Source organism: Gopherus flavomarginatus, chromosome 1, assembly GCF_025201925.1.
Source record: "Gopherus flavomarginatus isolate rGopFla2 chromosome 1, rGopFla2.mat.asm, whole genome shotgun sequence".
Classification (NCBI taxonomy): domain Eukaryota; kingdom Metazoa; phylum Chordata; order Testudines; family Testudinidae; genus Gopherus; species Gopherus flavomarginatus.
The window spans coordinates 303,233,085-303,249,032 of NC_066617.1; the positions used below are offsets into that span (position 1 = coordinate 303,233,085).

Below are 15,948 nucleotides of genomic sequence, written 5' to 3' on the forward strand. Positions count from 1 at the left end.
TTCCAAGCCATGTCAGAAGTGATCTCCCATATAAGGGGCCACCTGTTCTTCACTGCCTGCACTTGCCTAATGTTGCTAGGTCATGTGGTTGATGTACTTATGTGGTCCATCATGCCTTGCTGCACCTTCAGCTGCTACAGGTGTGGTTGATGTCAGTCTACATCCCCAACTGACACAATCTAGATTGGGTAGTTAGAGTGCCAGATCACATTCTGTTGTGTGTGGAGTGGTGGTTGAACTCTAGGTTGGTTTTGCAAGGAGTTGCCTTCACGACCCTCTTCCCTGTTGCTAACTCTGGTTTCCGATATCTCAGACCTGGGCTGGGGAGGCCACATGGGTAAGCGCAGTACACAAGGCCTCTGGTTGGGGGTTGATAGCTCCCTTCACATAAATGTCAAACAGCTCAGGGCAGTTTGCTTGGCCTGTCAGTCATTTTGGTTCCACCTACGAGACAAAGTGGTTCAAGTCCTGATGGACAATATTGCCACAATGTTTTATATCAACAAGCAAGGTGAAGCCAGGTCATTATGTCTCTGCCAGGAAGCGCTCTGGCTCTGGGATTTTTGTGTGCAGCATGCCAATGATCTTGTGGCAGTGCATCTTCCCAGAACCAGGATTGTATTAGCAGATTTCCTCAGCAGAGCCTTCTCATCTCGATAGAAATGTTCACTCCACTGTGAGGTGGTCAGCAGGATTTTCCAAAAGTGGGAATCTCCCCATATGGACAAAATGTCACCTGTTCTGCTCATTTTGGGGAATTGACATCCCTTTTGGACATCACCTTACTTTTGTGGTTGGAGGCTCTGATATACACTTTTCCACCAGTGCCATTGCTTCAGAGTGCTCATGAAGATCAAGCAGGACAAGGCCAATGAGATTCTGATAGCCCCGGCTTGGCCTTACCAACACTCGTTTGACATGCTGATGGAGATGTTGATCATGACCTGCATGCACCTGCTCCTCTGGCCATATTTCTTGTTCCAGAATCATGGCAGGCTCCTGCACTCGTATCTAGCAGTGCCACCCCTAACAGTTTGGTTGCTGCATCGTTAGCTGCTGAAGAGTGGGAGTGCTTGGCCCACATCCAGAAGGTCCTACTGGGTAGTATAAAGTCCTCCACTAGAACAATCTGTTTGGCCAAATGGCAATGATTCATGTGCTGGATTTTGGTCTAAGGAATTAGGCCTGAGCAGGCTTCGCTGCAGTCAATCCTGGATTACCATATGCATCTCAAGCTCCAGGACTTGTCCCTTTTGTCAATTAAGGACCATTTGGCAGCCATATCAGCTTTTCACCCTCTGTTCCAGGGCAGGTTGGTCTTGACTCATAACATGACAGTCCGATTCTTGAAAGGTCTGGAATGACTCTACCCCCCGGTCTGGGACCCTGTCCCTCTGCGGGACCTGAATCTCGTGCTTGGGTGGCTCATGAGAGCTCACTTCAAGCCCTTAGTATCCTGTTCCCTCCTTCTGCTCTCCTGGAAGGTGTCATTCCTAGTGGCGATAACTTGTGCCCGAAGGGTCTCAGAGATTAGGGCACTTAACTGTGAGCTGCCCTATACAGTGTTTGTCAAGGACCCAGTCCAGCTGCGGCCTCATCCGGTTTTCCTTCCTAAGGTGGTTCCTGGCTTATGTGAAATTGTGAACTTATTTTTGCCAGTCTTCCTCCCAAAGCCTCATAAGTCTGAGGAGGAACATAGGTGACACTCCCTGGATGTCAGGAGAGTGCTAGCCTTCAACATGGAGAGGACCAAGCCCTTTTGTAGGTTGACACAGCTGTTCGTTGTGGTGGCGGATAGGATGAAATGTTGTCTTGTGTACACTCAGAGAATTTCCTCTTGGATCACCGCCTGCATCTGATTTTGCTATGATATGGGAAAGGTGCCTCCACTGGTGATTGTAACCGCCCACTCAACTAGAGCCCAAGCTTCGGTAGCGACCTTCCTGGCCCATGTGCTAATTCCAGGTATCTGTAGGGCTGCCACCTGGTCTTCTATTCACGTCTTGCTATGCTCTTACCCAGCAAGCCCAAGACTACGCTGGTTTTGGTAGAGCAGTATTATAAGCTACACATCTGTGAACTCCGAGCCCATCTCCAGGGATACTGCTTGTGAGCCCTCTAGAATGGAATTGACATGAGGAAGCACTTGAGGAAAAAACAGTTACCCAACTTTCATAACTGTTTTTCTTCGAGATTTGTTGCTCATGTCCAGTCCATTATCTGCCTTCATGCCCCTGTGGCAGTTGCCTGCAAGAGGGAACTGAGAGGGCATAGGTCTGGCGGTGCCTGATATACTGATGCACGAGTGTGGCTCTCCAGAGGGCACCACAACCTACCCTATGGATATTGCTAAAGCAAAAGTCTCTGAACTTCTAACTTTGAAGCAGGGTGTATTTGGGGCAGTTCAAGCGTAACATTTTAGAACACTCTACAAATCATATCGCCATAGTCCAGACTGCAGTGCTGTCTAGACCAGCCGCAAGACATCTTGGAGCATTTGCTCTTCCTGAAAAAAACAGGGTCTGTCAGTTAGTTCCCTGAGAGTTCACTTGTCTGTAGTCTCTGCTTCCTAATGGTTTTGAATCCCATGATTAGGTTTTTGATAGTTATAGATACTCTTCTTACTTGTCATGGATCCTATAGCATTTGGGACATGATTTTTAAGTTCATCATCTCTGATAGGTCCACCTTTTGAGGTGCTGACTGTATACGCATGTTTACTTCTCTCTGACCGTGTTCTGGTGGCCATCACCTGGTCCAGAAGTAGTTCACGTTGGGTTGGGGTGGCTCTGTCCTTTATACCCTCAGCTGGAAATACAAGCAGGCTCAGGGTGCATGCACTACCCCTTTGCGTACCACTATAGGAAAAACTTTGGCTTTAGTACACTGGGCACGTACATCCCTAACATTGAATGGATATGTGCAGCACATCTCAAACAACAACAGTTACAGAACAGGTGAGTAACCGTTCTATTGCAGTGTTTCTAGCCTGCACTCACTTTAGGAATACTAGATATGACTAGAGACTATCCCATCCTGATATTTAAGAACAAAACTTTAATTTGATAAGCAACTTTGAAATGTACAACAGCTTTAAATAAGCTGCAGCTGTTTTTTTTTTTGTTACATGGGATCATCTGCTTAGCCATAATAAGGTGGAGGTAGAATATTGAGATCCGTGGCATTGCCACAAAGAGAAGGTGTCTTCTAGGCTGCTGGTCAGACTCTACCAAGAGGAAGACTATTTTCTACACAAGTTCCACTATTTACCAACATTTACATCCCTCAGCTCTGTGATTCATAGTGGGCAAGTAGAGGGCAAGGAGGACCAGGCAGTAGAAGAGCACATGCAGGAGAAGAAAAAAAAACTGCTGAGTGCATGTGAAGAAGAGAGGGGCTAGTAGGCTGGAAAATATATGCAAAGATAGAGGAGGGCTAGCTGATAGGAGAGTTGGGGGAAAGCAGTACAGAACTTATGGGTGGAGGGAGAGAAAATGAAGATCGAAACAAGGGTGGATGTTTTTAAAGGAAAAAAATCAGTTACATTTAAGGTTAAAACTACTTAACTGAAAATATGTGAAGAACATATCCAGTTGCTGCAGGTGTCAGAGAGATTACGTTATTTAAATGGCATCATATTTGTGTTGGATTTGATCCGTGCTGCATTAAAAAGTTTGAGATCCACTGGCTCAGCTGTATTTGTCCTTGAATGGTGAAATACCGTTAATTTGTTGGGATTGAAAACTATATTTCTATGAAACTAAGTCATTCTAAATGCTTTGGCCACTAATGTATTCATTCTGAAATACCTTTGATATGTGACACTAATATAAGTATGTACTGACAAGTAAACACATTATAAAATGTCTTCCTTCTGTTTCCTTCCTTAGACCCCAGTATTTCAAATTAATTGAAGAGTGTGTGTCCCAGATAGTATTGCATCGAAGTGGAACAGACCCAGATTTCACCTACCGTAAAAAGTTAGATGTAAATTTCAGTCATTTAATAGGTGAGATCAGTTTTTAGAAATGATTATTTTGTAGAAACGTGTTTGTGTTTTTAAAAAGCAAAGAGTTTAAATGATGTATAAAATTAAGAATCTTATAACTTTGGTTTTAGATGTTTGTGTAGATAAAGCAAAAATAGAAGAATTTGAAGAGAGAGCTTCAGAACTTTCCAGGAAAGTAAGTAATTTTGAAGTTTTCTAATCATAAGTATGGTTTACTTGATTACTATATAAATTTGGTTACTGCAGATGTGACAATTGACAATATATTTTTATCTTCCAGTAACCATGTTTATTAATTAGTGAACAAATGTGTTGTATGTGTGTCATATGCAGTAGAAGGCAGGGATCTAGTGCAAAGTAAGTTACATTCTGACCCTATTTACAAATACTCGGTAGATTTTTATTTTAATTTGTAAACAGCAAACCTTAGCTTTAGATAGTGAGAAATTCAAGTCTTTTATATATGACTAGAGTTGTATGTTAACTTTTTACCCAGTAGAATAAACTGAGATTGAGAATAAAAATTGACACATTTTATAATCGAAACAGAATACATTGTAACTCTCAGATTTAAGTCAGACTTCTCCATTTACACCACATTCTTGAATAGTGTATCTCCATAAACAACTCTAAGTTTTGGTATGATAGTATTCCCAAACGGATCTTTGAAGACAGTTTTTACCTTGTAGAAAAGTCTTTTTAATCAAATACTGTATAATCTAAGTCAGATATTGTCAGCCTTTCAGAAGTGGTGTGCCGAGTCTTCATTTAGTCACTCTAATTTAAGGTTTTGCGTGCCAGTAATACATTTTAACATTTTTAGAAGGTCTCTTTCTATAAGTCTATAATATATAACTAAACTATTGTTGTAAAGTAAATAAGATTTTTAAAATGTTTAAGATGCTTCATTTAAAATTAAATTAAAATGCAGAGGCCCCAGACCAGTGGCCAGGATCCAGGCAGTATGAGTGCCACTGAAAATCAGCTTGCGTGCTGCAGGTTGCCTACCCCTGATCTAAGTAAAGTATTAGTTTGACGCCTGGACATCAAAACTTTACTGTAATTTGTTGGGTTAATGCATCACATTTCATACATTAAACATACATGATACTGTAGTAAACTGATATATTTGGATGAAATTTGCTAAGTGTTCCCTCTCTTCTTGGCACTAGTAATTGCTATGATTTTTCACTTGAGGATTAAAATATTCAAGAGTTAATTGTTAAGAAAGCTATTGATTTTGTGTTGAAAGATTAAGGTAATATTATAATTTTCTGAAGCAACATAGCAGTGTTGATAATATCTGGTATGGTCTCATGTTGTGTTTTTTTTCCCTTTCAGTTTGAGAAAGAATTTGTAGTCCATCAGGAGACCCAGTCCCTACTGCAGAAAAAAGAAGAAAAAATCAATGCACTAGAAGCAGAATTACAGGCTTTTAAATCCCAGGTAAAGGACAATATTAAATAACATTATTCTATACCATAATGTTGCTAGAAACAAGCATACTTCATTTAATATCTTTTCAGTCCTTAATAGAATGTGGGCAATTTTAGAAAAGAAAAAAAGAATCCATTTTCAGAACATAGTTTACTACCCATTTCTTTTGTTCGTGTGCCACAAATCTTTATTAAAAAGAATTGTAGTATAACATTTAATTAGTTGCGTGAACTCCCAGTTGATCCCTGTTTTGTACCCAGGCTTCTGCTAATTAAACTAGTTCCTTATATTTCATTTGGGTTTTATTTTTCTTGTCACATTTCCTGAATAATTGACCACAAAGGATAAGAAATCTTCTACTCATAGATTTGGCATTTATCACTGATCTTTATCTCACCACAGGAAATTATTCCTCATGCAATTTCTTTTGCTGAACCTTCAGCAATGGGTATCCTGCAGTGAAAGAGAACCCCCAGCTGAATGGGAACACTTTTTCTAATTTTTCAGTTTCCAAAAGTAAATAGATTTTAAAAGATGACAAAAAAGAGAGTAAATCCAGATTTTAAAGGAGATAACTTACATACAACTGCTGCACATTTAACATTTAGAGAGTAAAACCATATAACCAAAGGATTTCCCAATGTTTTGTAGCCAGGAGTAGAAGAAATAGAATCTCAACATTGACTAGAAGCACAGCTCCTTGGGTAACATGTACACGTAGGAAGACAGTGAAATATATTTCTTTGATTGCTTGCTTGTGTACGTTCCAGGCTAAGTGTGCACGCAGCGTGCACTGTTGCCGGAGTGCCCTCTGGAGTCGTCCACATGTTGGCTGGTATAAGGGGTACCACTGAGCCTGCACCTTCTCCGTTGCTTCTTACCTCCTAGGATGGTTCCTGACACGATCCTTCTTGGTGCGGCAGGGCTTCTTTCTTGGTGTTTTGGACTTTCTTCTGTTCATTCTTCATATAGTTATTGTAGTTAGTATATATAGTTCTTAGAGTTAGCATATATAGTAGTGTAAATAGTTGTCCCTGGTGTCTTGGGACTTTTTGCCCCATGGGCTGGGCATGCGCCTGTTCCCAGGCTTCAAGCCATGTGCCACTTGTGACAAGCTGATCCAAGTGAGTGACTTGCACCCTATATGTCTAAAGTGTCTGGGGGAATCTCATGTTAAAGATAAGTGCCAGCTGTGCAGGGACTTCAGACCATGCACTAGAAGAGACAGACAGTCAGCTGAAGGCCATTATCATGGAGGCAGCCCTCAGACCAGTCTTGGAACTGAGCCGTTCTGAATTGGCGCTGAGCACTTCGACACTTGTGTGGAGCACTCCCCCGGCACCAAGCTCTTCCTGTCACTGTTACCTGTTTGTGGTGCTAAGGAAGAAGCATAAGAATCAGAGTGCACTGTGAGAGGGTGCTCTCCGGTGCAGAAAAGGGACCAGTGGGGAATGGACAGCTCATTCAGACCTGTTCTTGGCCACACATTCTCCCGTGAGTCATTGATGGTGCTGCCGATTCCATGTAGAGCTCCGAGTCCAGTTTGGGACCCACTGCTGACTCCCGGAAGCAGCTGTGATGCCAGGCATCAGCCTCCTCCTTCAACACTGGAGGTGTTCCAGCAGCAGAGGACTTGCTGTCTCTCCCAATTCTGCTGACCCCACAAATACCCCCAGCAACCAAGATGGCTGGTGACTGAGGGGAGCAGGAAGTGCTGAGCTCCTTCTTGGTACTGATCACCTCAACACTGTCTAGGGGCAAGCCTTTCATGATCCTAGCACAGCAGTCGCCAACCTCTGCCTGTCCGTGGACCCCCAGCACTGCATGGTGGCAGAAGTGGTTACTGCTCCATCATGGGTGCCAAAGAAGAATCCTCTTCAGAGTCCGAAGGGGAATCTTCACCTCACCAAAACCTTAATACCAGTACCCAGCCTACAGTCCACCAGACTTTAGTACTGGCCATCTGGCTGTCACCTAGCCATTGGCTGATGCAGTGGCTATATTGGAACCTTTGGGGGTTTCTCCCAATACCGACCCACCTCCCCTTCCCACCACATATCCTCAGTTGTTTGTTAGACGTACTGGACCCTGATTCCGATAGCGACCCTGGTGCCACTTTCCAGGATGTGATCCCAATGGACATGGTGGAGGCAGAGGAAGAGGAAGGTACTGTCTCTCCGCTACAAACCTCTTCTTCTTCATCCCCAGATACGGTTGTGGCAGGATCCAGTAACCTGCTCCCTTAGGATGATTTCAGGGCCACCCAGGATTTCCTGAACAGAGTCACTGCAAACCTGGGTCTGGAGATTGAGGCACTTAAGAAGTCTGCACACAGTCTGATCAACATCACTAATGGCAGCTGCGCCTTGTAGAGTGGCTTTGCCCATCAATGAAGTGATGATGTTACCAGTGAAAATGCTGTAGAAACCCCATCTTCTCTCCCTTCCTCCACCTAAAGAGAGCAGAGAAGAAATACTATGTACCGGCAAGCAGGCTTAAGCACCTTTATTCTCACCCCTTCCTGGGGTTCCCGGTAGTGTTGGTAGCAAATGAGCAGGACGGGAAGGCGCAGTCGAGTGCTACCCCCAAGAAAAAAGATGCTAAAAGACTTTTAGACCTTTTCGAAGGTGTGCCGTTGGGCATTGTACCAGTCTCAGTTCTGGATCTGGCCAATCTTTTGTCATTGGGCTGTCTGTCACCCTTCATCCCAGTGTGGTTATATATAACATTGGACCATTGGGTCCCTTTCGTTTGTATCCACCCCCTTCCTTCCTCTTCAGGGACCTTTCTCACAAACAACTCCTCGCCCAGGAGGTGCAATCCTTCCTACGTGTGGAGGCCGTAGAGGACATTCCCTGAGGCTTGAGGGGGAAGAAGTTTTACTCTTGGTATTTCCTAATCCTGGAGGACAAAGGGGGCCTATAGCCTATTTTGGACCCGCATAACCTCAACAGATATATTAAGAAACTGAGGTTCTGCTTGATCTCTCTGGCCTCTATCATTCCCCCTCTGGACCCGGGAGGCAGGATCCTCAGCTTAAAGGATGCTTATTTTCATATCTCTATCTTCCATGGCCAAAGAAGACTTCTTAGGTTTATTGTGGGTCAATGCCACTATCACCACTCTTCCCTTGGGCCTATTGGCAGCCCCATAGCTCTTCACAAAGTGTATGGTGGTAGTAGCAGCCTTCCTGAGTCGCTGAGGTGTGCAAGCGTACCTTGACAAATGGCTGATCAAAGTTCAGTCACAGGCTCAGGTATGGCATAACATCAGTACAAGTCCAGGCCACCTTCTAAGTGCTGGGCCTGCGATAAATGAGCACAAGTCAAATCTTATCCTTTGATCAGAAAATAGAGTTCCTTGGGGCAGAGCTCAACTCGACCCAAGCCAGAGTCTCCCTGCCAGTGGCCTGATTCCAGACTATGTTGGACCTGATATCCAAGGTTACGGCCCACCCAGTAACAACTGCTTGGGTCTGCCTCAAACTATTGGGACACATAGTAGTGTGAACTTATATGGTACAGTATGCAAGGCTTAGTCTCAAACCCCTCCAGATGTGGATGGAGTCAGTCTACTCCCCAAGGAAACAGCACTTACACTCAGTAGTCAGTCCCACTCCTGATCCTTGCTTCCCTGATCTGGTGGAAAGACGCAGGTTTGGTAATGGAAGGAGTACCCTTTACTGCCCCATAACCATTGATAGGCTTGGTCTTGGATGTGTCAGATCTAGTGTAAACAGCTCATCTCAACAATATCAGGACCCAGGGCCTCTGGTCCCATGAAGAACTCTCCCTACATATAAAGCGAAGTGTAGTGCCCTGAACTCCCTGACCAAGTGTTGCTTCCTCAGCTCTCAAGCGAAGTGGTCTTGACAGACAACACTGCATCCACGTTTTATGTCAACAAGCAGGGAAGGGCTAGATCTTTGGCTTTGTGCCAGGAAGCCCTGTGGCTGTGGGACTTCTGTGTGAATTACTTCTTTTACCTCAAGGTGATGCATCTCCCAGGAGCCTGAAACATACCAGCAGATCAGCTCAACAGAGCCTTTTCCTCTCTCCATGAGAGGTCCCTTCACCTGGAAGTCATCAATGCCATCTTCCAAAGGTGGAGCTTCCCCACGTAGACCTGTTTCCCACCAGGCAGAACAGGATATATCAGTTTTGTTCACGATGTGGATACTTCATGGACTCCTTCTCTGATGCCTTCCAGCTCTCGTGGGCGGACCGTCTACACTCTCTCTGTACCCCAGCTGTTTTGTAGCATTGATATATATTCTTAATTATTGCTTTTAATTTATTAGCCAGAGTTTGAAAAATGTACCTTAGGCCTACTAGTCAAGGTGAAGCAGTTTCAGAATTGACCATTATTTTTTGGAATTCAAGAAGGACAGCTGAGCTCCCAAAGGACTTGGAGAAGGGCAAACATTTTAAAGGAATAGAGCAGTTTTTGTACAATTTATTGCATTCTGATATTTCATTGTTTCCTTGTTTTAAAAGTATTTCCTATCCTTTACTTAACCATAAAGTCATAGAAATATTGAGATGGAAGGGACCTTGAGAAATCAAGTTCAGCTGCCTGCAATGGGGCAGGACTAAGTAAACTTAGACTATCCCTGACCGATGTATGACCTGCTCTTAAAAACTCCAGTGATGGGAATTGTACAGCCTCCCTTGGAAGCCTATTCCAGTGCTTAACTACTCTTAGAGTTAGAAAAATTTTCCTAGTATTTAACCTACATCTCCCTTTTTGCAGATTAGGACATTTACTTTTTGTGCTACCTTCAGTAGAAATGGAGAACTGACCACAGTCCTCTTTATAACAGCCTTTAACATTTCAGACCATGGTTACCAGGTCTCGGGGCCTCCCTGCCCGACATCTTTTTTTCTCGAGATGAAGCATTTCTTTATTTCCTCTTCTTCACAGATTAGATTTGCTAACCCTTGTATTACTTTTTGTTCTCCTCTGGACTCGCTCCAATTTGTCCACATCTTTCCTAAAGGATTGGACACAATACTCAGGCTGAGGCCTCACCAGTGCCAAGACCACCAGGATAGTTACCTTCCATGTCTTATGACATTCCTGTTAATATTCCCTAGAATTATATTAGCCTTTTTCACAACTGTATCATGTTTGTTGACTCATATTCACTTTTTGATCCACTTTTATCAGCAGTACCCACCTAGCCTGTTTTTTTTCCATTTTGCAGTTGTACATTTGATTTTTCCTTCCCAAAAGTATAGTACTTGGCATCAGTTCTCCAATTTGTCAAGTGGGTTTTGAATTCTAATCCTGTCCTTCAAAGTGCTTCCATCCTCTCCTAGCTTGGTGTCCTCTGCATATTTTATAAGTATAAACTCTATTCTATTATCCAAATAAATAATGAAAACATTGAACAGTATTGGCCCGAGGACTGACACCTGTGGGACCCCAGTTTGATAGTGAACCATTCACAACTACTCTTTGACTGTGGTCTTGTCAAAAGCTTGATTGAATTCAGTATATCTCACGTCTACTCCTTCTTTTGAATAGTGTCCCTGTGGGTACTCCACTCTGGGCATGCTGGCATCCCCTGTGCCTTTGATCAAAGAGTTCTCATAGCAATATCCATTGGGCCCACCCATGTCTGTCTTGTGCTGCATGCTGTTAGCTAGCACTGTGCAGGCAAACAGTCTTCAGTTCCTTCTCAACCACGTTGACCTGGAACTGTGCTGTCCTTTTGAAATTTCCTGAACTCTATTCTTCTGTTCTTACTGATAGCTAGTTACAGTGTTAAAGCTTCTTTCTTTTCATAAACAAATCTTATTATTTTTTCTATATTGTATTTAGGTAGATATTAGATCAGTAATACTTGGACCTCAGTGCTTCAGCAGCCAAATTAACAATCAGCATTACTCAAATGAGCCACAGTAATCTGAATTCATTGTTTCATTTACAATATATATATATATATATATATATATATTTTCTCACAGCAAAATTACTGATCAAATATTATACAATTGGTTAGTAACATAGTAAAAGCATCCTGATTGGTTGTTAATTTAGATGGATTAATAATAAAATCACACAGTGTTTTAATATGTACTGCAAAGAACCACAGGAGACGCATTAAAGAGGCACTTGCAGATTCCGATCCTCAGTCTGAGTATCACTGTATTAGATAGTTACTAGTTCTTTTTACTGAGAGGTTATGCCTGGTTCTCCTGCCTTCAAGTGTTACCTGTCCTGCTGGAAGGTGATCCTGGTCAACAACGGGCACTCCCAGTGTATTTGTTGCCTTGGGGAATCACATATTGCTCAGAAGTGCTACTTTTGTCTGGCACTAAAATCAAGAGCCAGAAAAAAAGAGAGAGAGCTTCATCTTCTTGTGATGGAGAGTTCTCTACAACCAGCTTCTTACTCAGAATAAAGGTCACCGAGCAGGATCTACTGCCTCTACAACATCACAGCCTCACACCTCCAGGGCATCTGAGGGGGAGAGATTCCCTTCTCATAGGTTCTTGAAAAAATGTGCCCCTTGCTCACCAGATAGAGAGCCTACCTTGAAAAAGCCAAGTTCATCAGTCTCCTCTGCTATCCCAGTGCCACTGGCTCTTCAATCAGGTACCGTTGAGGCTTCTGGTTCTTCAGGGACCCAGAGCACAGCTAGACTGCAAGGCCACAGGGTTGGAAAGACCATTAGTGGACCGGTGTGGCAAGACAAACTCTTCCTTGATACCTAAGAAGCCCACTCAGGTTCCATGTGTGCTTTCCTTGGAGTTTGAGACCTTTGGTAGCACCAGTAACTGCACTCCCCTCCAAGCGCCCAAAGCCTTTGGTACCATCAGCATCCCCAGCCACAATTACCTTGGTGCAAACTTCAGTCTTGATACTGATAACCCTCGCGGTACTGCAGGAGTTGTGATTTTCTTGGAACGTGGATGTATCTGAGAGACTCAGCTTGCTGCTCCTTGACTCCGATGTGCTGTCAGTACAGAGAACATCCAGATTGCCTGAACTTTGCCTGGCACTAACTGTTTCACCTCAGATCTCTTCAGGTGCTCCACCATTCCTGAATAAACTTGAGGAAGAGGATTCTGATGAAGACTTTCCTGGGTCTAAAATGTCAGTTCAGGGCTCTCCTCCTCATTGGTACAGAGGTCCCTTTCCAGAAGCCTCTGCTGAAGCTGCAGCTCTGCACAGTCCACATTTACCACCAATGTCTTGCTGATAGCAAGCTTGGGTGCCGCCTCCTATGCCTTATGCACTTCCTCCCTGGCTGTATTGGGACCCCGTGTGGCTTATCACCAACAGTTTTCCAGAGTGTTGCGTATCACTCACCATAGAGAAAAGGAACCAGACTCACCTACTCCCTCCACAAGGCCTGATCCTCCAGAGGAATCCCTTGTGGAACACGAAGCTAGAGCTAATCAAAGGATATCTCCTAGAACCTATCTCTTTTCTTCATTTCTGGAAGGAGCAGTCATCCCTCCTCCTCCTCTCTCTCTGGTGGATGATTTTAAACATAGAATCATAGAATCTTAAGACTGGATGAGACTTTGAGAGGACATCTAGTCCAGTTTTCTGCATTCATAGTAGAACTAAGTATTATCTAGACCATCCGTGACAGGTGTTTGTCTAATCTGCTCTTAAAAATCTCCACATCCTCCCTAGGCAGTCGATTCCAGTGCTTAACTACCCTGATAGTTAGGTAGTTTATTTTCATGTTCAGCCTGAACTGCCCTTTCTGCAATTTAATTTGCTTCTTGTCCCATCCTCAGAACAGTTTACTCCCTCCTCCTTGAACAACTTTTTATGTACTTGAAAACTGTTCTCATGTCCCCTCTCAGTTTTTCCCCCAGAGTAAACAATCATGACCTATGAGGAAAGATGGAAAACGTTGTTTTCTAGACCTTTAATCATTATTGTTGCTCTTCTCTGGACTTGCATCAGTTTGTTCACATTTTTCCTGAAATGTGACACCTAGACCTGGACACAATACTCCAGTTGAGTAGAATGGAAGAATTTCATAGTGTTTTGCTTGTAGCACTCACGCTAATACATCCCAGAATGGTGTTAGCTTTTTTTTTTTCTTTTTGCAACCTTACACTGTTCAGTCATATTTAGCTTCTGATCCATGAGACCCTCCAGATACCTTTCTTCAGTACTCTTCCTAGGCAATCATTTCCCATTTTGTATGTTTGCAAATGATTATTCCTTCCTAAGTGGAGTACTTTGCATTTGTCCTTGTTGAATTTCATCCTGTGTACTTCAGACCATTTATCCAGTTTTTCCAGATTCTTTTGAATTTTAAGCCTATCCTTCAAAGCATTTGCAACCCCTTCCAGCTTCATATCATCTGCATATGTATAAGTGTACTCTCTCTCTCTGCCATTATTTAAATCATAGAACTGGACCCAGAACTGATCCCTGCCAGACCCCACTTGATATGCCATTCCAGTTTGAATGTAACCCACTGATAACTACTCTTTGGGAGCAATTTTCCAACCAGTTATGCATGTTTCCAGGACCTGGTCAAGAAAGTGGTATACTTTCTACAGATTCCTCTTGAGTAGTTGACAGAATCTTATCATAAGGTATTCAACCTTTTCCCATCAACTTGCTTGGCCTCTTAATAAGGCTCTTCTGGACCGAGCGGAGATCATCTGGCAAATGTAGCTTCTATTCTGCCTACATGAAAAAGAAAGGATAAGAAGTATTGTGTCCCAGCAAAGGACTTAGGTTCTAACTCTTTGGTAGTTGACACAGTGAATGAATACGATAGGCAGTATCATGTTAAAATCACGCCTCATGACAAAGACCTCAAGCATCTGGATCTACTGGGGAAAAAGTCTTATTCCTTGGCCTCCCTGCAGTTTATTATTGCCAGTTACCAAGCATTGGTGGCAAAGTGCAACTATGTGAAATACACCAAACTGACCTCTTTCATGGACCATCTACTGACAGAACACATGGATCAGTTCCATGCAATTATTGCAAAGGGCTAGATAATTGCCAGGAGAACCCTACAAGCATTCCTAGAAGCTGCTGATACCATTGCCCATTTGATCGCTTATAGCAGTGATAATGAGAAGAGCCTCCTGGCTCCAACTCTCTGGATTCCCGAAAGAGGTCTAGAGTATAGAAGAAGGCCTTTGTTTTCATGAATCTAAGTCAGTGGTCCCCAACTTTTTTCATCTGGTGGGAAAGTGACATCATCCAGAGGCATCACTGCCAAAATGCTGTCAAATTTTGGTGGCATTTCAGCGGATGCTCGACTGCGGGCCAGGACGCGGGCGCATTTAGATGCCACCGTGGGCGCCACGTTGGGGACTCCTGGTCTTCATTATTTGCAGATATCATGGACGAGTCTCTGAGAACATTAAAGGACTCTAAAATGTACCTACATTAAATCTAACTGCAATTAATTGACAGCCCTAATTTATACACCCATCTACAAGAGAGAACTCAGCAAGTCTCACTGCCCAGAGATCCTGCTCCATCTAATTCCTTTCTTCCATGAGGTGCTATGAGCGATACTAAAGGTGGCAGAGATTTCAGAGAAGGAAGTGGTCCTCTTCTCAGCCTCCTGCATCGTAGCCATGCAAGTTTTACATCAGTTCCCAAGGTGGAATGAGATTCCCCCTCTCTCTGCACCGAGGCTGTCAAGCTTTGGCAACAGTGCATATACAACCAGATCATCACCACAGCAGCCTATCTCTTAGTTTCTCAAAATGTGACCATATATGCACTCAGAAGATAATTCTTCCAAGATCACAAGTGGGAAATAGACCTCAGAATATTTACATATTCCATCAGTGGACACTCCACAGAGTCAAGCAAGAAATGCACTCACTTCTACTTGAGCGGCGAATAGCGTCACCAATCCCTAGGGGATGCTTTTTCCTACTCTGTGCATTATTGTCAACTCTCCTAATTAGCCAAAGTTATGCCAAAATAAAGGAAGCCAGAGTCATGGTAATAGCTCTGACCTGGCCTACACAAATGTGGTATCCTTACCTGATGCAACTGGCTGTTTGCTGTCCGATTTACTCTTCACTCTGCTTCTCATCTTGTCTCCCAGGAGAGCAGGAATATTCTTCATCCCAATCCCATGGTACTTCATTTCTGGGGATGAGACACAGCGTGCTCAGAAGATGTAAAAAGGGTATTATTACACAGCAAGAAACAATCTACTCACTACATGTATTCTCGGTTTGTAAGGTGGTATGACCACAGACAGATTCCTCCAGTGACTGGATCACTTCTGAATATATTGAAATACTCGCTAACTCTCAAAACCTCAGGTCTATTGATGAGCTCCATAAAGGTCCAACTAGTAGCCAGCATGGCTTCCACCCACCAACAGAGAGTAATTTTGTCTTTGCTCACCTGACTACAGTGAGTTTCCTCAGAGGGCTGGGAAATCTCTATCTGCCAGTCCAATGTCCTGCTCCTATATAGGACCTCAATTTGGTCCTTAAATGTCTCAGAAGACCACCCTTTGAACTTCTGGCTATCTG

The 15,948-nt window shown here is 43.4% G+C and overlaps 1 protein-coding gene across 4 annotated transcripts in view; it reads left to right on the plus strand.

Annotated features, from left to right (window-relative positions):
- DIAPH3 (diaphanous related formin 3) overlaps positions 1–15,948 on the plus strand; it is a 555,175-nt gene that overhangs the window by 151,236 nt on the left and 387,991 nt on the right. For all 4 annotated transcript variants that reach the window (XM_050947581.1, XM_050947589.1, XM_050947561.1 and 1 more), the window contains 3 exons: positions 3,891–4,009; positions 4,120–4,184; positions 5,351–5,455. In XM_050947581.1, coding sequence (XP_050803538.1) covers positions 3,891–4,009; positions 4,120–4,184; positions 5,351–5,455 — 289 coding nt within the window. The remainder of the gene's footprint in view (positions 1–3,890; positions 4,010–4,119; positions 4,185–5,350; positions 5,456–15,948) is intronic.